Here is a 25001-nt window from a genome sequence, read left to right as displayed (position 1 = left end):
TAGAATACTGCATATCATCAACATCTTCAAATGCATTGTTTGAATTTTGTATATTTGTATTTTAGTTAATTTAGCCATTTTTATGCTTGAAAATGCTTAGACAAAAATGGTTTGACTCGATAGGCTGTATTCATCACACAACAGCATGATTTATTCATTAATGTTCACTGGTCATTTTTAACACATCAGGAAAATAGAACCAATGTTGCAATAGCGGTAAAGTGCAAATGACCTCATCAGCCAGCCAGCCAGCATTAATACCATTTTTCATTATGGCATACAAGTGTAACAGACATGAGTAGCACATCCAACATTTTAAAGCGCATGTAGAGGTAGAGTAGATAAAGCTGCTGGATGCTGTCCACTCATGATTGTTCAAAGGCAGCTACGGGCAGTTTTCTGAGAAAAACAGTTGTTAATGTCAAGGTTTTTGATCCATTGCTAATTCGAGATCCCAGTGGTTATTTGTATTTGTAGACCGTGCACCCGGTAACTGTAGGATAGGTTAATTGGGGCATTACTTGGCTTCAACCAGCAGAGGTGCAAACTTCTGACAATGCCATAGCATCATTTGATTTAGTGTTTTATGATAATCTTGTAGGATTAAACACAACCAGTATTTTTAATGAATTTATTTCTGTAGTCGATTCCCCGACATAACAAAAAGCTGTGTGCAGACAGCATGGACAGCAATCAGGTAAGCTACTTTGAGCCGCAGCACTGCAAGATTGAGCCATCTCTCGTCCGCAGCTACTCTAGATAAAGCCTCTCAGCCCAGCTCAGATGAACCTCATTTCACAGGTGCCTTAAATCTTGGGAAAAACTGTAACAAAGATAGTGCCCGCAGTATGTTCCCCTGCACGCTGCAGGCAAAGTGTTGTGCCAGTAACAATCGCAGTAAATTTAGCATCTTGTGTGCCGACACGCGTGATCACACCTCGCATAGATCAGCGCTCAGCAGAGCAGAAAAGCCTGCTTTTGGCTGATAGTGGAAATACACAACAACATTCGCTCCAATGTGGGCATAACCAGACACACAGCAAATACAGTATATGCGATGTTTCTATTTACTCGTACGGGCACACATACACAAGGGAGAACAATCCTCAGTGCAAGTGCAACAATTGTTACATAATCAAAAAGCCCCCAATTTGATAAAAGCTGTATGACATAGGGCAGTACGGTGGTGAAGAGCTTTAACCTTGTCTCCAACTGATGGAAGGGATTCTACTTACGCTTATCACATGGGGTCAGATCATACCAGAGGATTTCAAAATGCCGCCTTCCAATATGGAGTAACCGGCTAACAATAACAGTTCCAGCAATTACTGAAAGAAAATGTTATTCATAGCATACCATAGTTAAAACAAGAGCTGTCCTATCTAGTCAGACTACTGTTTGTCCAACCTAGTCACTGAGCATGACTGAAATGACTTCTAACACTACCTGAACAGTCCAGTTGCAAGCCGAAGAAAGTATAGAAAACCTGTTTACAACCTTCTATATATAGTGTTTAACATGATTAGAGCCCTGTGTATAGGAAATAACAGCCCTATAGTCACCTTTATACTCATATTACCCAATATAGACATAACAGAGAATGTTATGTACTGTAAATGTGTTCCGTTGCTAGGGGAGTTGAGTGAGGGACGACCAGGAAGTGACATTACAAGTTCAGAGTTGTGTTTTAGCTTGGTGTAAGGTACAGCTGCTACAGTAACCAATAGTAGGGATTACTGTGTCTGTTGCGAGATTATTAAAACCTGCAATAAAGGCCTGTTTTTCCCGACATTAGATCTGGTGCTTGTGTCTCAAAATTACTGTAACATTACTGACACCTAGTGAGCAGTGTAGAATAGTACATATCGTCACAACATCTTTGGATGTGCTTAATTTAGGCAAAAAAATATGTAACATTTGCTGTTTGTAATAGGCCGTATTCAACCATATAACATACTTTATTAATGAATGTATTTGTTTAAACGTGATAGAAAGAAACCATTTAATTCACTGTGTGAAATGGTGAGGCATTGCTGTACACAGCTATTGTGACTTATCGATTTCTTCTCTATCCACTGTTATTGTATCACTTCACAAAAGTATTGCAGTTGTATGCGTGACATACATTCAAGCTTTCAGGAATGTGAGATGACTGGCACAAGAAGAGAAGTGTATTCACTCTTATGAAGTGGAGTCAATTGTATTTTTTTTCTCAGAAAAAATCTTTTTGCCGCTTTATTGACGTCAGCTCCCATGGCAGTTGTATTTCAGGGCAGTATAGTGTTTGTTGATTACACAAAGCTGCCTTTAACTCGGGAGATGTTGCTGCCCGTTAGCCATGTAGCATTTGTGACACGAACCATCATGTAGTGTAATTAAAAGGAACTCTTTCCTCCGTTCACGGTAAAAATAATATGTTTTCTTTCTTTTTCTTACCATGTTTTTGGGGGTAGAATCCCAATCAGATCCTCATCTTTGCTGCATTCACTATACATATACTTATATTATATACTCATCTAACCCGAGTTACACATGCAACCACACTAACATGCTAAACTAAGCTAACCCCGTTAGCTTACATTCACTCTCCGAGGTGCCGCCAACCTTCGCCGGTGTTTACCACCATTTCAACCTCTTTAGTTTGGCTCGAGGCGATTTAGTGTTTATAGTGAGAACGGTCCGCCGAGTAAATACTTCCCCACACAAACGTTCCTTCTCTTGTACCGGTATGAATCATTTTCTTATCATTGGAATGCTATAGGCTGCACGGTGGACGAGTGGTTTGCACACGGGCCTCACAGCTAGGAGACCCGAGTTCAATTCCACACTCGGCCATCTCTGTGTGGAGTTTGCATGTTCTCCCCGTGCATGCGTGGGTTTTCTCCGGGTACTCCGGTTTCCTCCCACATTCCAAAAACATGCTAGGTTAATTGGCGACTCCAAATTGTCCATAGGTATGAATGTGAGTGTGAATGGTTGTTTGGCTATATGTGCCCTGTGATTGGCTGGCGACCAGTCCAGAGTGTACCCTGCCTCTCGCATAAAGACAGCTGGGATAGGCTCCAGCACCCCCGCGACCCTTGTGAGGTTAAGCAATAGAAAATGAATAAATGAATGGAACTCTATACCGGTCTCTAAAAAAATGGTTAACTTTGAGCAGGTCAAGTCTTGGCTGTGCTGGTCTCTAAAATAGAAGTGACAGCCATTGGATTCAGATAAAATTGCCAGGCATGAAGCCCACTAAAGAATGGTCTTCATGCTCTGTTACTCGCCGTGTGACTGACACAGACGGAGCCGTCAGGAAGAAGGAAACAAAAGGGGCAGAAATGCAGAAAACTCGCACGTATTTAAAAGTGACAGCAGGCAATTGGGAGTTGTCAAGAGAGGGCATTTTCCCATACTGTAATCAGTAAGGCTATTAGCAAATAATACTAGCATACAGTGGGAAAAAGAGTTTGCCCCTTTCATTTTCCTGATTTCCTTATTTTTAGCATGTTTGTCACATTTAAATGTTTCAGATCATCAAACAAATTAAAAATTAATGACAACATAACTGAACATAAAATGCAGTTTTTAAATGAAACTTTTTATTATTAAGGGTGAAAAATCTGTGTCCCTGTGTGAAAAGGTGCCCCCCCCCCCGCCCCTGTTAAAACATAACTGGTGTATCACACCTGAGTTCACGTGGATTTTCACATTTCTAAAATAGTGAAACTCACAGTAGTGGCCAGACACCGGTCCAAGAGGTCACAAAAGACCCCGCAACAACATCCAAAGAACTGCAGGCCTCACTTTCCTCAGTTAAGGTCAGTGTTCATGACTCCTTAAGAAAGACACTGGGCAAAAAAGGCCTGCATGGCAGAGTTCCAAGAGCAAAACCACTGCAAAACCACATCTCAATTTTGCCAGAAATCATCTTGATGACCTTTGAGACAATACTCTGTGGTCTGATGAGACAAAAGTTGAACTTTTTGTTCGGTATTTGTCCCATTACATGTGGAAAATTCCAGAAAAAGAATACCATACCAACAGTAAAATATGGTGGTGGTAGTGTGATGGTCTATGGCTGTTTTGCTGCTTCAGGATCTGGACGACTTGCTGTGATAAATGGAACCATGAATTCTACTGTCCAGCCATCTGTTGGTGACCTCGAGCTGAAACCAATTTGAGTTCTACGGCAGGACAATGATCCAAAACAAACCAGCAAGTCCACTTCTAAATAGCTGAAGAAAAACAAAACTTTGGATTGGCCTGAATCTTATTGAGATGCTTTGACATGACCTTAAAAAGGCGCTTCATGCTGGAAAACTGTACAATGCGGCTGAATGACAACAATTCTGCAAAGATAAGTGGACCAAAATTCCTCCACTGTGCTCTAAGAGACTAAGTGCAAGTGATCACAAATGCTTGATTGTAGTTGTTGCTGCTAAGGGTGCCATTTTGTGTACAGTTGTGTTCATTCATTCATTCATTATCTGTCTATTGCTTATCTTCACGAGGCAAGAGGCGGGGTACACCCTGGACTGGTCGCCAGCCAATCACAGGACACATAGAGACAAACAACCATTCACACTCACATTCATACCTATGGACAATTTGGAGTCGCCAATTAACCTAGCATGTTTTTGGAATGTGGGAGGAAACAGGAATACCCGGAGAAAACCCAGAAAACATGCGAACACCACATGACCATTTATTAAATATATTGCACAACACAGCCGGACCAGTGTCATAGTGGTTAGGAGTCAGGACAGGTTGAGTCAAGTCCAAATTTAGTCATTCATTCATTTTCTACCGCGGGTGCTGGAGCCTATCCCAGCTGGTCGCCAGCCAATCACAGAGCACATATAGACAAACAACCATTCACACTCACATTCATACCTATGGACAATTAACCTAGCATGTTTTTGGAATGTGGGAGTAAACCGGAGTACCCACACATGCACGGGGAGAACATGCAAACTCCACACAGAGATGGCCGAGGGTGGAATTGAACTCGGGTCTCCTAGCTGCGAGGCCTGCATGCTAACCACTCAACCACCGTGCAGCCACAGTTGTGTTACCATTGACTAATATTCAAATTTGATGATTCAAAACATTTAAGTGTGACCAACACAATAAGAAATCCCATTCACACTGCAGATGAGTAGGGTAAAAGTATCATACTGAGGTATTCTGCTACAGTAAGCACATTTCATCTAAAATGAAAAAAAAAAGTGCATAGCTTTGCGCGGCATTCCATGAATCAATGGGCTCAAATGAAAAGAGAATCGATGTTCTCATCCCTTTTGCTTATCCAGACTTCAGACTGTAGCAACTGAGAATGTTATTACCAATTATGGCAAGCAAGATGACAAATTGTTGAAAACATTTTCCAATAGAACCTGTTGGCTTCTTTTTGAGCGCCCTGACTTCATTGTGAGGCGTTGTGCTGATACAAGCTTATTACCTCGCATGGCAGTGCTGTACTATTGGGCTCACGTGTTCAAGGTGCTGTAGGAGCCCAAAACAAGACGTTTGACACAGCAGGGGTGGCGAGCTGCAGAGCTAAAAAAATTGAAGGCGCAGGTGTGCTAATTGGACCGCTGTCACAATTGCATGAGATCTCCAAAGTTTAATAGACTCCACTGCAACTTTGTGGCAGCTCGCCACAATTAAATTTGATTTGGGTTTTTTTGGCTTTCTCACAAATACATGATAATGAAATTGTCAGTGTGGACTGTCATTACAATTCCGTACAGCAGATTGTAACCCTGCTTCTTAATAAACCAGCACTGCATACTCCCCCCAGGCTCAATCCGGTGTTCACACATCCTTACTCGAGTAACTAACCACTGAGCCAAAAGCCTGAGGCTGTTGGAAGGTCTGCACATTCATTCATTCATTTTCTACCGCTTTTTCCTCACGAGGGTCGCGGGGGATGCTGGAGCCTATCCCAGCTGTCTTTAGGCGAGAGGCGGTGTACACCCTGGACTGGTGGCCAGCCAATCACAGGGCACATATAGGCAAACAACCATTCACACTCACATTCATACCTATGGACAATTTGGAGTCGCCAATTAACCTAGCATGTTTTTGGAATGTGGGAGGAAACCGAAGTACCCGGAGAAAACCCACGCATGCACGGGGAGAACATGCAAACTCCACACAGAGATGGCCGAGAGTGGAATTGAACCCTGGTCTCCTAGCTGTGAGGTCCTCCCGGATTGGTGCCCTGGGTTGGTTGATACATTATCTCATGTTTGCCTTCTGAGTGTGAGTGACTGCATGAGTTGTAGCCGACAGCAGCTCTATTGTGATAAGTTCTTGTGTATTAATGAAACGATTCAAATTGCATCAGTGGCTATGTCTCCTCTTGACCACATGTGGTAGTATTACAGTACTACTGCACAGCTACCCAAGCTCACATCTACTACACACAGACTTGGTTGCACATTGTAAGGCATCTGTTCATCAGTATAGTGATATTAAAAGCAATTATGTAAATTAGATGATGATGTCCTCTACACGTGCCCTCCCCGGAACACTAGACTGGATCTGCACTGCAGGTCTGAAGCAACTATATGTTCTGTTTTTTGTCATATTCTGCAGTGTGAGCAGTAGAAATTACATTTTTTGCAAGACGCATAGATGCGAAGTGATTTAAATCGGATTTCTACAGATTACGTCCAGAGTCCGGATACCCTTGTCTCTCAAATTAAATATCAGCAGCAGACCTGCGCCCAAGGTAAAAATATTTTTCCCCATTACTGACAAAATGTTGTCTCGAACAACGCACACTACTTCTATGGTAGATGTGTTATGGACTTCACATCCATTTTTAGTAGTGTCTATAATAATAATAGGGCGGCATGGTGGACGAGTGGTTGGCGCGCAGGCCTCACAGCTAGGAGACCAGGGTTCAATTCCACCCTCGGCCATCTCTGTGTGGAGTTTGCATGTTCTCCCTGTGCATGCGTGGGTTTTCTCCGGATACTCCGGTTTCCTCCCACATTCCAAAAACATGCTAGGTTAATTGGCGACTCCAAATTGTCCATAGGTATGAATGTGAGTGTGAATGGTTGTTTGTCTATATGTGCCCTGTGATTGGCTGGCGACCAGTCCAGGGTGTACCCCGCCTCTTGCCCGAAGACAGCTGGGATAGGCTCCAGCACCCCTCGCGACCCTCGTGAGGAATAAGCGGTAGAAAATGAATGAATGAATAATAATAATAATAATAATAATAATAATAATAATAATAATAATAATAATAATAATAATAATAATAATAATAATAATAATAATAATAATAATAATAATAATAATAATAATAATACATTAAATAATAATACTTTTATATAATACATTTTATTTGTACAGCGCTTCTCAAAGACGCTTTACAGTAAAAAAAAAAAAAAAGAAATAAAAATACAGTTGAGTAAAAACAGAGTAAACGATGCATTCAAATACAATATCCAAACATTCATTCAGAGCTAAAACAAGGCTAAAAGTGGGGCGGGGCGCAGCAGTCAGGTATAAAAAGTTAGACATTTTAAAAAAAGCACGCAAAAAAAATAGACTGCTGTGAATACCTGCGAGTCATTAGTTGTGAGTTGGTAAAAAAAAAAAAAAATATTAAAAACATGCCTCCCTGAGCTGACTCAACTGCAACTAAGCACCAGGGAAAAGGCATGAACTCATCGTGTACTCAGCCTTTTCCCCCCAACTATGACTAAACATTTGCATGTGGCTGCCGTGATAGTTTATTTTTAATTATTTTCCAGCCAAAATAGAAATCCCTACTGGGAATTTCTTTAATTTCTTGTCCTCAAAATCATGCATGCAACAATTACGGTGCGGTGCAAGGAAATGCAGATTGAAGTACATAAGAACTCAACAAGAAAGCCAAAGGTAACTTCCTGAGAACTCTTTGAAAGTTTTGCTCATCCAAAGTTGCCGAGTAATAAAATGCACAGAAGAGGTTCTCCCTGGTGAAAAGGGTTATTTTGAATCAGCCTAATTTGAAATCCGGGGGTATCACCGACACAAAACCGGAGGCTCTTCTCTACCTTTTTAACTGCATTTTTCATAGCCACACTTTCCTTACGAAATGATGCACTAAGCATAAAGAAGGGTGTACCTCCGTCGTTCCTCCCAGGAGCAAAGCGGCAAAACTTCACTAGGCAGCAGACCTCTATAAATATTCCAAGCAAGGCTGACCTGGTTACAGAATGCCCTTGGGAGTGTGAATTAGCATCTGAATACAGACACTGCTATAGCCAGTTGAAGACAGGCCTGGCAGGAGTGGCAGCGCTGCTGAGACTCTCTTCACAGCTCGCACACAGACCAGCCAACACGCATCGGAGCACACGCATGATGAGCAAACACAGCTACGTACATGGGATGAAGGCATACAGCTAATGAGAGGGGGGGGGGGGTGAGTGCACGTGTGCACTTTCCAATTATGGCCTTTTTAGCCATATGTACCAAGATACATACTTCAAAGTGACAAAAACTGCATTCTCTAGACATTTGGGGTATAGGGGAACCTACAATTTGCAACTTGACCAAAATCTCTGAAATGTACTGTATACAGCGGGGGTCTCAAACTTGCAACCCATGGGCCATTTGTAGCCTCTGACTTGACATGATAGAGTAGTGTAATGTTAAAACCTACAATAGTGGCGCTAACACAACATTCATTCATTCATTTTCTACCGCTTTTTCCTCACGAGGGGGATGCTGGAGCCTATCCCGGCTGTCTATGGGCGAGAGGCGGGGTACACCCTGGACTGGTCGCCAGCCAATCACAGGGCACATATAGACAAACAACCATTCACACTCACATTCATACCTATGGACAATTTGGAGTGGCATGTTTTTGGAATGTGGGAGGAAACCGGAGTACCCGGAGCAAACCCACGCATGCACGGGGAGAACATGCAAACTCCACACAGAGATGCCCGAGGGTGGAATTGAACCCTCGTCTCCTAGCTGTGACGTCTGCGCGCTAACCACTAGTCCGCCGTGCAGCCTGCTAACACAACATGTAACCAGTAAATAAACACACATAGGGCAACTACTACTATTGGGAATAATAAAAAAAAACTTTATTAACTCTAAACATATAATTTCAGCTTCACTTTTTTAGATGCATTCTGCGTATAACCATGTGTATAACCGCTCGTACATTTTATTTACGAGTCATATGCCCGGAAACCACTGCATGCCTCACTTCGCACATGCAGCACTGAGGAGTGAGTCAATCTGTCAATGAGTCAGTTCTCAGATTGACTATTCCGTGCTAGCCGGAAAAGGCAACATGAATTAACAAAACGCACTGTCAGAGATTGCACTGGTTCTGTTAAGGTTAATTGCTATATTTTTTTAACTTGTGTATGGAGATATTACATGATACCGTAGATTGCACCAAAAAACTCTCTCGGAATTAAATAAGATTGACCATCACACCACCATTTATTTTTGATACTGTAAAATTAGACCACTGATTGCTCTAATGCGTTTGCGTCCCATGGCACAAAATAATGGACCGTTTAATGTATTAAATAGCATCACATCCCTTCCATTTTACTCCCAAACGCAAAGCAATAGATGAATATGTTAGAACATGGTCCATAATCGGATAGCTGTCGTGAATTACCAGTGTTTTGTCATATTTGTGAGTGCAGTCGATGAGAAATGGTAATGGTTTTATTTCATTTGAACATGCATCAGATTACATTTGAATGCGTCACATAATCAGTTCACAGTTCCACATGTCCAAAAGGAGTAGGAAGAAGCAAAGCTTATTAAATCCTACCCCTCCATCTGGTACTTTTACAATCAGTAACTGTTACATTTGTTCACTTCCTGCTTTCCTAATATAGTTTAAGTTTTTTTTCATTTATTTTATTTTTGTCATGTACCAAAGTACGAGGTGATATGACCATACAATGACATAATAGGTACCATAGTAAGTGTCAATATAGTGATATATATAGCACATCATGACTGGTTCAAGACTCTTCATCCTGGTATTTAGCAAACATCAACTGCTTGTATTGTTTCTTGAATTGGCTCATCGTTGTGCATTGTTTGAGGTCCTTACTCAATCCATTCCATAGTTTGATTCCACATACTGAAAAGCCTTGGCTTTTTAACGTAGTCCTAGCATATAAGTGTTTCAAATGTACTTCTTCCCTGAGATCATATTTCTCATATTTCTCTTCACTAACCCTAACCCTTGGAGAGAAGTATTGGATGACATTTTTAGGTAATTAGTTGTTTTTAGCCTTATGCATTATTTTAGCTGTTTAGATTAACTATAGTTAACTATAGATTAACTATATCAGCAAGTATTTGTGATTTTAGAAATAAGGAGTTAGTGTATTCTCTGGAGGCGGCATTATGAATTATCCTTACTGACCTTTTTTGCAGTACATTTAGTGAGTGAAGATTGCTGTTATAGTTATTACTAATCATACAAATAGATGGTAAATAAAGGCAATAAAGACATTGGGCTATAAGTGGGGTACACCCTGGACTGGTCACAAGTTAGTAACAGGGTGACTGTACCCAAACAACCATTTAAACTCACATCTGCAACTAATGACAATGTACAGTCTCAATGAACCTAACTGTTTCTGGACTCTGGGAGGTAACTTAAGTAGAAACCCAGAGTAAAAAGACATGCACAGGAAGAAATGTGTACTGCACAACAAAAATGATGTGAACCCAGAAGGTTTTAAAGCTGTATTTTGTTAAAATGTTACAAACAAATCAAGTCCTACCTCCTGCCAGGATCTGTTGCTCCAGTTCAGCCATCTGTTTCCGGTAGGCCCTCAGAGCAGCCTCCTTAAATGTCGGTCGTACCCGCTTCTTCGGTGGTGCTTCCGCAGGCTTCTCCTCCGGAATATTTTTGTTTTCATTCATATCCTGCTGCTCCTCCACTTTTTCTGACGCCTCAACAGCCTCCTCAAATATCTCCTCTATCTCTTCGATCTCCTCATCTGCCTCTTCCATTTCCTCGGTGATATCATTGTCCTCGGTCTCATCCGGTTCTTCCACATCCAAATATTCCAACATGGCATCATATTCAACCGTGTCCTCAGTCACATTGGTTTCATACTCCTCGCTGCACTCCTCGTCATACTGCTCGTCCAAACTGCAGTCGTACTCCAAGACATGCGCCTCTTGACTTACGTCATTGTATCTTGTCGAGCTAAAATCTTCAGCGGTGTCAACATCCTGAGGGACATTGTCCTGAGAGGGCTGAACGTCCTTATTTACATCATTGTCCTGAGAAGTCTCACATTCCTGTGCGAGGTCTTCACTTTCGTTGGCATTAGACCGGTTTTCCAAATTTGCCAGTACCTGTTCCATGACCTCAACGTAGTGTGTCTCATTGTCAACTGATTGTTCAGCAGTTTCTTCCTCCGAAGCTACTTTAACCTCTTCTGCTTTGTAGTAAACAGGTTCTTTGTGAGTAGGTGAGTCCACCGTGGAGGCTGAGTTGTTACTCGTCGAGGTGGACAGTGTACGGAAACGCCCCATGAATGATGACGAAGAGTTTGCAGGTTCTTCTGCAGGAGGCGGAGGAGTATTCTGAGGACCGGACTTCCACACAACCTCCAGAGCTGATTTTGCCCTTTGGAGTGTAGAACCAAAGCCAAAACCGAATGACTTCTCACTGAGGTCTATACTGAGCCTACTACTCCATGATTTGGGAACCTCTTCCACTTTCTCCGCTCGGATCTCACTTTGACTGCGGTACATTGTCGTAGATTTACCTTGATTTTGGTGAAAGCTGTGATTTACATCTATTTCAGGAAACGTTTCCTTAGGGACTGCTTTTGATGCTTGCTTTGAGGTATCTTTAGGAACCTCTTTATGGGCATCTTGACAGACTACTTGAGGTGGGGCTGCTTTAGGTGTTTCTTTGACAGGCACCTTAGAGGTCTCTTTTGGAGATGTTACCGGCGTCTCTTTAAGGCTAGAATCCTTTTTCGGGACCACTTTATTATTAGTCTCCTTATGTGGTGTTTTAGTTGTGTCCTTTATGGGTACTTTTGTAGGTTCGTGGTTATTTTCCTTTGCAGGAACTTTTGGAACCTCTTTCGATGCCACTTGTAGGGATTCTTTAGCACTGACGATTGGTGACTGTTTTGGGGATTCTTTTGGGGAGTCTTTAGGGGACTCTTTGGGCGTGGAGGCCGGACTCACTATTGGAGTAATTTTAGGACTCTCTTTTGGTGACTCCCTTGGGCTTTCTTTCGGAGTCATTGCTTGGCCAACTCTTGGAGCTGCTTTACTCAGTTTAACGGTTTCACTGCAGATTACCTTAGAAGGTACTTTAGATGATTCTTCCACCGTGGATTTCGAGGGGTGTTTAGTCGTAGGTTTTGGGCTGTCTTTGGGGAGGGCTTGAAGGGTCTCTTTAGCTGTGGATTTCCTCTCTCTTACGGAATCTTTTGGAGTTGCATTAGTTGGTAATTTAGTTGAAATCTTTGCAGTCACTTTTGTGCTTTCCTTGACTTGTATTTTGTTGGTTTCATCTTTCGATGCAGGTTTGGTTTGTTTGTTTGTCGTTTTAGAGATGTCTTTCGGGGGTACTTTTACACTCTCTTTTGGTGTCACCCTGGAACTGTCTTTAGACTGGCGGACAGGTGCTTTGATAGACTCTCGTTCTAAGATGGGAGGAATTATGTGAGTGGTTATTGGCGGCAGAGAGGGTTCTCTGTCCAGCATCATAAACTCCTCCTCCCCTTCAAATTGTAAGTCAACTTCTTGGCATTTTGTGATATTCTCCGGAAAACCAGGGATGGTTGACGGATCAAACGGACTGCTGACCTCTATGGATGCTTCCAGGCCAGAATCTGCTCCTTGCTCGGTATGATGCCAGTCTTTCCAAGGTGACAGATCTGCTTGCAGAGACAACTGAGAGCCACTGTAGTGGCTTCTGTCCCCAGACATGCACACCATTCCATTGCTGACTCCACTATCAACTGTCTCTGTTGTCTCCATCTCATTGTGTTCATAAGGTTGATTCTCATGAGTGGTGGTAGCATACCAAGAGGAGGCCATATCCTCTTGTTTTCTCTGCCATAGTTCCTGATCTGAGGAGGACAACAGCGAGCAGCCGTTAGCCCGTGTGAAATACTGGCTCTCGGAAAAGTCCTCAGAGTACGACTGGCAAAGTTTGGAGCAGTCTGATTCGGAACGACTGAGTTTAGGTGTGGAATAGTCACTCTGAGAGAGCCAACCGGAAGTCACATCGGAATAGTAAGCCTTCCCGTGCTTGTCGGGGTCATAGTACGACTCATCGGCATAGTGTACCGCACCTGAGTAGCCTGCTTCCTCCCCCGCTGACCGACTATGGTCATGGGATCGCCTTTTCTCTGATTTACTCTTGTGAGCAGGTTTTGAAATCACCATTGCATATTTATTTCTGCTTAATTCATCTAATTCTTTATCGCTGTCCATGGAATCCCAGTCATCACTCTCTACTACCTTATCCTTCCCGGATACCTTTATATCCATACTTTCGTAGGTTTGTGAGGAGGCCATTGTTTTGTCCTTTCTCTCTTTTCCGTCATGAGTTAAGCTATCAGTGGAAACTGTAATACCGGTTCCTTTAAGTTTATAGCATTTTTTCAAGACTAAATCTCTATCTTGAGGTGTGGCGAATATAACTATTATAGGACGGGGTTTTGCATTCGAACATTCTCGTTGTTGTCCTAACCTGTGAGCAAGCTCGATTTTAATGGTTTTATGGGCGTCGATGAGACCCATTTTGTCTTTGAGTAATTTATATATAAGATGTTCTGTTTTCTCTGACCTTTCTTCCGGAACGTTGAGAAAACGCAAGGTTGAATTATTCGCCTGGTGGCTAATTTGTTTGATATAGTCGTGGATATCACGTGTTTCTCTTCTTGACTGGACAAACCCGGAGCGTAATTGCTCAATCTCACTCTGAACTACTTCCACGCTGCTTGAGATCTCATCAATGGAGCTCTTTAGGGCGTTTACGTGACCGCGTAGCTCAGAAAGTTCTGTCTCGATCTGGCTGATCCCCTGCAGTTCCTTGAAAATCATCTCCATGACATCCTGCGTCTGACTGATGCAACCCGTCGAGGAGGAGCCGGGCTCCAGGGTTGAGCTCTTTTGCTGCCGTCCCGCACGGTCCAAGGACTTGCTGCGGATACCCAGGGTTTTTCTCCAGTTGCTCACCTCGGAGTCCGAGGAAACACACTCCTGACTCTTTTTCCATTTTCTCAATTTGCGTAGAGCACCCAGCCGGAGAGTGTGTAGACTGGATCGCTCCACTCGTTCGCCCTCAGAGCTCCCATCAGAGGGCGCCAAGCTGATGAGGCTTTTCCGGTTCCGTCTTACTGGCATAGTGTGCGATTTATGCTCATCCAGTTTCCGGATAGGCTTCGTGTCGCTCAGTGTGTCAGAGTAGTTACTGTCAATCGAAAGAACCTCGGGAAATATGCTCTCATTATTATTATTCAAAAAAGGGGCGGTTTTAGGGAGTCCATTTGCGATAGCCACGCGGTAACTGAAAGTGGGCGACAGAGACGAGCAGTCGTTCTTGCCGTCGTCTTCTTCCAGCGATATGTTACGTGCTGAGGAGCATTTGGAGATCTTTTTGACTGTGGTCTTCACTGTGGTCGTCAAAGTCGGATTGTGCGCTAGCGAGTCTGCGGTCGGTTTTGGCTCTTTATTTTTACTTCTCTCTTTCTTCTTGATTGGGTTTGCCAATTTCTTTGTAAACATTCCTTTGCAAATCTTTTCAATGTAAGCTGATATAATCTTGATTAGGGCAGAAACCATGGATGGCAACCCTGAAGACTCTTTGCTATTCAGAGAAAGAGTACAAGGAGAGTAGAAGCGGCGATGCGATGAGCCCTGTTCATCTTTTGGAATGCAAGTCCTCTGATGGCGAAGCCACGCTGTGAAGCAACCGGTTTGCTTTGTTTAAATCCAGTCAAAGAATGCCTCCCTGAAAATGAGAGAGAAAAATCATTAAAATTGTTGGCAGAGTAATAATACCATTCATTCATTCAGGTGAAGAATTTGCCAATAAAAATGAATGAAAAATGTAATGAAGAAATAAACTAGTGAAATAGCATTCATCTTGTGATGACAGTCCAAACACACAAATACATTTTCTAAGACAAATGATGTCGGCTGCAGTACAGTACTTTCCATATATTGATTCGAATGAGGACCGCGAACTAATTATGAAGTAATTAAAGATTGAAAGTTAATGACCTGTTCCGCCAAGTCATGTTGATGTGAATGAAATGGCTCCCGTGCTGGGCTCAATCACGTGTTTATAATACACGTGTGCAGCAGACTGTATGGTTTTCAAAGGTGTCGTGTGGCGTCATGCCACATAATGTTAAACATTTAAACAGTCTGGCGCTGACTGTGTTTATACCAAAGAGAGAAATTGACCAAGTGAGCCAAAAGTGTGTCATTCAGAGTTTTTTTTTTTTTTTTTTTGACAGCTGCTCCACATTAGTCTCGGGATGTCCAGCTGGATGTGACTTGCGTATGTCACATGCTTTAAAACAGAGACTCACGGTTGGCACACATTAGCGTGTACTGTAGTACCTTATGTACTGTATGATAGACATGGGAATTATTAATACTTGTGTAACACAGTGGATGAACACAAGCTCTGTTTGGATTTAGAAATGTTTGTTTTTATAAGAATGGATTGAAATTTTATTAATTAGTTTCAGAGTCAGTGATGTCACATGACGCTACTTCGGTTTCCGAGATTTGCCTGCAACTTTCGGGAGATATTTCCCAAAAACTGTTGTTGCAATCCGAAATGTTCTTATTGTATTTGCTAACTTTCATTCATTCATTCATTTTCTACCGCTTTTTCCTCACGAGGGTCGCTGTCTTCCCATCCCAGCTGTCTTCGGGCAAGAGGTGGGGTACACCCTGGACTGGTGGCCAGTCAATCACAGGGCACATATAGACAAACAACCATTCACACTCACATTCATACCTATGGACAATTTTAAGTCGCCAATTAACCTAGCATGTTTTTGGAATGTGGGAGGAAACCGGAGTACCCGGAGAAAACCCACGCATGCACAGGGAGAACATGCAAACTCCATACAGAGATGGCCGAGGGTGGAATTGAACCCTGGTCTCCTAGCTGTGAGGTCTGCGCGCTAACCACTAGACCGCCCCGTATTTGCTAACTTGTCTGGAGCAATATTCATTCACTCATTTTCTACAGCTTATCCTTGCAAGGGTACACCCTGGACTGGTCGGCAGCCAATCACAGGGCACATATAGACAAACAACCATTCACACTCACATTCATACCTATGGACAATTTGGAGTTGCTAATTAACCTAACATGTTTTTGGAATGTCGGAGTTCCCAGAGAAAACCCACGCATGGGAGAACATGCAAACTCTAGATATAGATGGCTGAGGGTGGAATTGAACTCGGGTCTTTTAGCTGTGAGGCCTGCGTCCTAACCACTCGACCGCCGTGCAGCCCCTCTACGCTGAATTTTAAGTCTTATTCTATGCATGAAAAGACTGGAAAAAAAAGTGCTGCAATAAAAACGTTGGATTCTGCTGAAGGGTTTTTTCCTGACACCTTTTAGTCGCTCCGTGACGAGTTAACCCATTAACTTTACTCCTCAAGGGCCGCTATTTTCAATTTCAAACATCCTGAAGCCCCTCCAGTCGTAGTCCACCTACACATCTTTTCTCAGTTCACGAGCTGACCTCCTCTGGAGACAGTATGAGCACAGATGGTACTTGACTGATGTCTCCGTGTAATGTTCTTTTTTTTTTTTTGCCCTTATTGCATGTGAGTTTTTACGTCATTAAGATTGTATTCATTCATAGATATATCGCTGTCTTTATTACAATCTGAAACGTCACTGTCGTTTTATTAGACAACCTCATCAGAAACACCTTTGAGGGTTTTGGAGGTCCTTTAACTACATTTGCAAAGTATTTCCTTGGGGCTGTTGATTGGGAGAAGGACCCGTCGCAGTCGAAATGGAATTAGGCTCACGATTTTGATGGAAATCAAGTTCTAATCTAGTGCTGATGCTCTGACTTTTTAGTAGAATAGATCTAATAATGGATACCTTCAAGTCATTGTGGTGATTGGCTGCAACCAGCAGAGGCACTGTTGATTTAGTAGGGAATAAAGCTGCAATAGTTAATCAATGATTAATCCACTATACATTTAATCAACAACTATTTTCGCATATTAATCATTCATTCATTCATTTTCTACCGCTTTTCCTCACAAGGGTTGTGGGGGATAATGGAGCCTATCCTAGCTGTCTTGGGGCGAGAGGCGGGGTACACCCTGGACTGGTCGCCGGCCAATCACAGAGCACATATAGACAAACAACCATTCACACTCACATTCATACCTATGGACAATTTGGAGTCGCCATTTTTTATTTAAAAAATGTAAAATATCTTTTGGGCGGCACGGCAGTCGAGTGGTTAGCGTGCAGACCTCACAGCTAGGAGACGAGGGTTCAATTCCACCCTCTGCCATCTCTGTGTGGAGTTTGCATGTTCTCCCCGTGCATGCGTGGGTTTTCTCCGGGTACTCCGGTTTCCTCCCACATTCCAAAAACATGCTAGGTTAATTGGCGACTCCAAATTGTCCATAGGTATGAATGTGAGTGTGAATGGTTGTTTGTCTATATGTGCCCTGTGATTGGCTGGCCACTAGTCCAGGGTGTACACCGCCTCTCGCCCGAAGACAGCTGGGATAGGCTCCAGCACCCCCGCAAGTGGTAGAAAATGAATGAATGAATGAATGAAAATATCTTTTGAGTTGAGCCTCTGAAATGTGAATATTATGCAATTTTCTTAGGTACTATGTGTGATATATTTAAACTTTGGGTGTTAATAACAGCGCCACAGTGTGGTGCATTTGTTCGAAAACAGGCACAGGCAACACAGCAGGGGTGCATGTTTTGACAAATGTTCAACCTTTTGTGTGCAGCTGTTAAAACGTGGGAGATTTGGCTCACACAAACAAATCCGTACAGCACAGTCAGGAACCCGGGTGGCATCTTTGATCAGGATCTCTCCTTTACTTCACAAATATGACAAGTGTGAATAACTGCATTTTTTTTCACCTACAAAACGAAAGAAAAATCAAAGATCCTGTCACTACTATGAGATGCCGAAAAAGCTTTTTCGTTCTTTTGTGACCTCCGGGATGGATGATTGTAACTCCCTGTTAATAGGTTGTCCGAGTAAATCATTAAAGACCCTTCTGTTGGTTCCAAATACTCACTTAAAGCAGTACACAGTGAGGCACCTGTTTATCTTCAAGAGCTTCTAGTAGCTTCTCAACCCAGTAGAACATTGTGTTCCTGGAATTGACACTTACTTGCAAGTAAAGTTTTTAGAAGTAGAATGACAGTCTTTATCAGGTTCCTCTGAGACGGAACCATCCACCTGAATCAAACGAGGGGGAAGACACCTTCTGTCTTTTTCAAAGTGCTAAAGCATATTGTTATACTGACGCCATTCTCCTGATACGCTTCAGTTCCTTGGACTAAGATAAAGAATCGTTTGCTTTCTCACTTGATCTACCATCAATACCCCCTAATCTATTTTCTATCCTAACCCAACCAATCGAGACAGACTGCCGCCCCACAGAGCCTGGGTTCTGTTCAAGGTTTCTTCCCAAAGGGAGTTTTTCCTTGCCTACTAAGTGTTCTTATGTTGGGTTCACTTGGTTCATTTATGAGGAGCGTGATCACGGACCTACAGTACCTCATGTGTAAAGTGCCTTGAGACCACTTTTTGAATAAAAGTGGCTGCACTATGCTCGAGTGGTTAGAACGCAGGCCTCACAGCTAGGAGACCCGAGTTCAATTCCACCCTCTGCCATCTCTGTGTGGAGTTTTCTTTGGGTACTCCGGTTTCCTCCCACATTCCAAAAACATGCTAGGTTAATTGGCGACTCCAAATTGTCCATAGATATGAATGTGAGTGTGAATGGTTGTTTGTCTATATGTGCCCTGTGATTGGCTGGCGACCAGTCCAGGGTGTATCCTGCCTTTCGCCTGAAGACAGCTGGGATAGGCTCCAGCACCCCCGCGACCATTGCGGTAGAAAATGAATGAATGAATGAATAAAAGTGAATTGGACTTCAGTGTAAACCAAATTTGGCTGCATGGCGGTTAGCATGCAGGCTTCACAGCTAGGAGACTCGAGTTCAATTCCAGCTTCGGCCATCTCTGTGTGCCGTTTGTATGTTCTCCCCGTGCATTTTCTCCGGGGACTTCGGTTTCCTCCCACATTCCAAAAACATGCTAGGTTAATTGGCGACTCCAAATTGTCCATAGGTATGAATGTGAGTGTGAATGGTTGTTTGTCTATATGTGCCCTGTGATTGGCTGGCGACCAGTCCAGGGTGTATCCTGCCTTTCGCCTTTCGCTCCAGCACCCCCCTGTGACCCTTGCGGTAGAAAATGAATGAATGAATGAATAAAAGTGAATTGGACTTCAGTGTAAACCAAATTTATTGACTTGTTTATAATCTGGCTGCATGGCGGTTAGTATGCAGGCTTCACAGCTAGGAGACTCGAGTTCAATTCCAGCTTCGGCCATCTCTGTGTGCCGTTTGTATGTTCTCCCCTTGCATTTTCTCTGAGTACTCCGGTTTCCTCCCACATTCCAAAAACATGCTAGGATAATTGGCGACTCCAAATTGTCCATAGGTATGAATGTGAGTGTGAATGGTTGGTTGTGTCGCTCGAAGAGCGCTGGGATAGGCTCCAGCACCCCCACCTCGACCCTCGTGAGGATAAGCGGTAGAAATTGAATGTTTATAATCTGTAATTGTTAGGCGTGGCTGGTAGGGCATTTTTGTGAAAGCCATGAATAGGCATCGCCAGTTTGTAACACACCTTCATTAACTAATCACCCTACTCGAGCTTTATTGCCAACCAACTGTTTAACTGCCCAGCTGCAACTTTACTGTTTTGCCTCACTAACTCATTCACCGTATTCCTCTAAAACACTAATCACCTGTACCAAATGGGCAAACACAATCTGCAAAGGGCAGAACAGGTTGATTGGCAATTATCCACCAAACAAGCCTCCAATATGGAGTGCTTTTTTACACCTCCCAAAATAGACATTCCTGGTTAGGCACGGATAAATCCTAGCAGTGAAGCAAACAAAACAAAACAAAAAACAAGACCTGCGAGCCAAAACACATTTGCTCACTGAAACGATGATAGCACTTGCGTGTCGTAGCTTCCCCCGAGGTGCCTAAAAAGTAAGTCAATACTGTTAATGGAATATTAAAATCCCTGGTTGACGAGTTGAAGTTAAGGGGAGAGATGCAGGGAATTACTGTACACGGGGCTTCAGTATGGACTCTTTAAGATGCAAGATGTCATCCATGGTGATATCACTGATAATATCTTAAAAGAAACTGTTATTATACATACACCAAATTCCTTTTCCACGCATAATCCGACAATCTGAACTAAACGAGTTCCTTTTCTTCCGTTTCTTGTATTGCAGCATGTGCAGTGAAACGAGAGCAATAATTGAATATGATCTGCACACTTGAATAACACAATGTAATGAGCAAGAAAAGGGACACCCAAAGTAAGATAATGAGTGAAATGAGGTGAATTAAAATGAACAAAATGAAGGGAAAGCGGTAGGATTGTCTCGCTACGTTGTCAATGAATCAACTATTTGGGCAATACACACACACACACACACAAATCAATAGATGGCGTGTTCTGCTTTGATGAGGCCTGATGACTTTGAAATTTGGCTTAGCCAACAAAGTGCTGGAAATGGTCGGTACATGTTGAAGGAAAAGCTTTGATACTCATCGATGAATGGTTTGAAAACACTATGTGTATGTGACCTAATTCCATTATCAAAGTAAAAATAATAATAATAATTACAAAAAAATAAAAAAAAACTCTTGGCTTAAGTTCTTCCTTTGAACGGCAGATCCAAAATATTTTCCTTCACATCCTTCCATTTCCATCATTTTGCTTTCATATTCTAGATTTGGAGTGGGAAGTAAGATTTTTTTTTAGGTTAGCATCAAGTCCAAATCCTATTTTGCAGTCAGACTTGTGATTATTTATAGAAATTACTTTATGGTGCTGCCGTGATTGGCTGGCGAGCAGTCCAGGGTGTACCCCGCCCCTCGCCTGAAGACAGCTGGGATAGGCTCCAGCACCCCTGCCACCCTTGTGAGGCTAAGCGGTAGAAAATGAATGAATGAATGACTTCATGGTGTGACACGCTAACAGGCGAAAAGCCTTTTAATGGGTCAACCATTATATACTGTGTATTGTCAAATAGTGATCATCACTTTAATAGACACCATGCTTCAGTGGTCACAGTAATGTTCCCTGAGGCACACAAGCATCAGACTTGGGAGCCGGAACAACAGGCTTTTATTGCAGGTTTGAGTACAAAAATTAACTAAAAATAAATTAACTTCATTACAATCCAACCTTCAGAATCAGGATCGGCAGCTGATCCGCTGTATTTTTGAAGGTCGGATTAAGAAAAACAGGCAGCACGACCATGCAGACATGTTGTACGATTTCTGGCAATTTTGCGTGAATTTGATTCATTGTGTCTTATGCAGCAATTGACGCAAAATGCAGTGGTTTTGCCAACTTTTAGTAAGAAACTATTGCTAACGTTTTCCACAATCTTCTGGTCGATATATGTTATAGAAACTGAGAACATAGCTATATATTAGAACATTTGCATTTTAGATCTCTCTATGTAAAACAGCGTGAGCGGCATCCCTGTGGCACCGTTGCTCAGAATCTTACTGTCAGCACCCACAGTTGCTCACTGACAACACAAAATGTGTACTTTCACTTTTCACCCAAATAACAAAAAAATTGAATCCCTAACAACTCCAAAAAAAGTGGCTATATTTGTCGCTAGCCATCAAGGAGGGTTGGAAGGTCGCTAGATCCAGCGACAAAGTCCCCAAGTTGGTAACACTGAGTGAACTATATCATTTTGCCGGCCTCAATATATTGCCATGTTTATCATGGGTGTCTGTTTTCTTGATATCCCGCCTCCAAAAAGGCAGGAAGAGGGTTCAGTCTGTGCATTGGTTTCAGCACCTTGGTACGTTTGTTCCATAAAACAACGTCATGAATGGAGTGAGCCCTTTTTTTCAGTTGTACAGTTTCTTTTTCTCTTTGGGTGGAGGCGGGGCCGGTAGCATATACATAGTGTAATTAGTAGATTACAATATCTTGACATACCTATATATATTTTTTGTTTTTCCATTGTACGTTTCTCAAAAGTACTTCGGTACGAGGTGCATTATTTAAAAAAAAAACCCTTAAACTGTATTATGGAAAGCAGGAAGTGAACATATGTAACAGTTACTGATTGTAAAAGTACCAGATGGAGGGGTAGGATTTAATAAGCTTTGCTTCTTCCTACTCCTTTTGGACATGTGGAACTGTGAACTGATTATGGGATGCACTCAATTGTAATCTGATGCATGTTCAAATGAAATAGAACCATTACCATTACCATGTTGTCTCGTTCTCATAGACCCATTCTTGTGTATTGTCTCATCCTGTGAACCAAGTGTAATGCTGTACTGTATACTGTAATGCTTAAATTATTTTTACGCTTCACAACATCAAAGACATCAATTACTTAGTGATTCCCTCTCTACATGTCCAGGTACAATGTGTTGGAAAAAGTGTTTTCTTATTTATTTACCCGTATTAGGCAGTGGTTAACTTCTTTTTCCACTTACATTATTTAAATGTACAGTATAATGGCAACAGTTTGACTCTCTAACTTCCATTGTTTCCCATGCGGGGAAAATGTTTTGAAATACAAAATCAGAAGGAGATAAGCGGATTGTTTTCGACCTCAGAGCCTCCATTGTACTTCATACATGCTGGGGAAAAGATTTTTGGGATCAAACCATTCCAGAAATTAGTTGCTTGCGGAGTAGAGGTCCTAGTGCCCTAGATTTCTATTTTACTCCCAAAAACAAATGAACAAGATGTCTTTTTTTTTTTATTTACCTAATGGCACATCCATATAATAAAATTCCGCACTTAACAACATGTAATCTTATATTAGCTTTGTGGACAATTTAACGTCCTCCTCACTATTTATTACTTATTCATCATCCATGCTGAGGGAGGAAAAAGAGCTATTGACTTATGAGGTCAAAGCAGTCCAAAAATGACTTCCTTGCATTAGTGTGTGAAGGATACCAGTGGTCCTAGTGCCCCTCCAGTTTGACTCTAGGGAAAAGTCCATAGAGGAAAAAGAAACAACGGGGAGCACCTCATCAGCCACACCTACTCCTCTCTGAGCGGTGCCATGCCTAAGGCCCGCTTCCCTAATGTCCAGGGATCCATTCCCTGCATTTCCCTTAGTAGAGCACTTGCAATATGTGCAGCTCTTAAAAAAAACGAAAAAAACAAAAAACGAGGCATGCTAACCTATTTCTTACTATTCTACAATCACACTAAATTGGGGTCATCCCCCCCCCCCCCCCCATACACACACACACACGCATATTCAAAATCCCGGTGCAAATCTTTTACAAACAGTGTTGTTACGTCATGTCTCTGAGAGCACATGATCAGGGATTATGTCGTATGAGTGTAGATTAATGCACATGTGGGCGTGCACAGCTGCATGCACACACATGTGCATGATGGCTTTTTTTTTTTTTTGCACCACCGAGATAGGATAGGATAGGATGAGCTCATGTATGGATGTCTGTATCATGTTGGCATGCCTGCAATGTCTGCAAGCTACATCACATTGTCACTCCTTATAAATCAAAGCAAAATATGACCATTTTGTGTGAAGAGTGTGTCATTGATTGCGCTCACATGCTTGCATGTGTGTGTGTCGTAATGCACGAGGAAGGGGAGGTGTGGAGGAGTATAGCAAGGCATGTGCACAATTTGGATTCAGAATTCCACACACTAAAATGATGATGGCCTCAAAAGCAAGCATGTCATCAATGCGCTGACAGGGCCACAGAGAGGGGTGTGTGTGTGGGGAGGGGACAACAACAAGACATGGGATGAAGGCAGTCATTCACATGCATGAAGAACCCCCCCCCCAACCGAATACCTTATGCCAAGCTGATGCCAGTGGTGGTGGTGGTGGTTGGAGTGGTAAGCGTAGCCCACTGGAGTCGAGTCCCCGCGTTCAGTGATGGGCGATGCTGGCGAGTGGAGGTGAGGGAGCAGAGGGAAGAAGGAAAGGAAGGGAGGGGAGGGAGGACGGGAGGGAGGGGGATATAGAGGGCGGCTCGGTGCGCAGCTGCCTGCTCACGGAGGATCTCACAGCAGCATCGCTCCGCGCCCGTCAGACACCGCATCCCGCAGCTCCCTCCGCACACGCCTCTCCTCCTCCATGCTCACTTTCCACCCTCCTCTTTAAAAAAAATAAAAATTAAAATTAAAAAATCCACCAGGCTTGCTCCTTGCCTGACACCTGTGCTCGTAGCGCTGGGTGTGGGTAGTCCAGAAGCTGGATGCAGGCTGGTAGTGATGATGGTGCTGATGGTGGTAGTGGGGAGGCAGACTGCAGCCAAGATGATGCTGCTGCTGCTGCTGCTCCTCCTGGCTGCCCAGACTGAGGCTCTGCTCCCCCGGCTTGAGAATGTCTGTCCCCTCCCTTCTTGCACAAACCTCACTCCCTCACCATCTCCCCCTTCTCTCCCACTCACTCGCTCTCTCTCACCACCCTTCTTTCAGAAGGATGCAAAAGGCGCGCTCATATTGAGTACAGCCCCCCCCGAAAAGCCTGCACCATGAAAATCTGTGCAAGAATATATATATTACATAATTTTATAATGTGAAGACAATTTATTGATTAAAGTTGTGACAAAATATCAACACTGTCACATATGTCACATATTTTTAACGGTACACTATCAATACACCTGCAACAGATATTGATACCATTGCTATCCAATGAATACAGTGG

At 42.8% G+C, this 25001-nt stretch overlaps 1 protein-coding gene across 4 annotated transcripts in view; it reads right to left on the bottom strand.

Moving 5' to 3' along the window:
- The window catches only part of LOC131139829 (protein unc-13 homolog C), a 135925-nt gene extending 111292 nt beyond the window's left edge, over window positions 1-24633 (bottom strand). For all 4 annotated transcript variants that reach the window (XM_058089739.1, XM_058089740.1, XM_058089741.1 and 1 more), the window contains exons 1-2: window positions 24141-24633; window positions 10770-14983 (exon numbers count right to left, since the gene is read on the bottom strand). In XM_058089739.1, the coding sequence (XP_057945722.1) occupies window positions 10770-14814 (4045 nt within the window). In that variant the 5' untranslated portion in view covers window positions 14815-14983; window positions 24141-24633. The remainder of the gene's footprint in view (window positions 1-10769; window positions 14984-24140) is intronic.
- Window positions 24634-25001: the final 368 nt, after the last annotated feature.

This window comes from Doryrhamphus excisus, chromosome 12 (genome assembly GCF_030265055.1).
Source record: "Doryrhamphus excisus isolate RoL2022-K1 chromosome 12, RoL_Dexc_1.0, whole genome shotgun sequence".
Classification (NCBI taxonomy): Eukaryota; Metazoa; Chordata; class Actinopteri; order Syngnathiformes; family Syngnathidae; genus Doryrhamphus; species Doryrhamphus excisus.
This window is presented reverse-complemented; position numbering and strand designations above follow the sequence as displayed.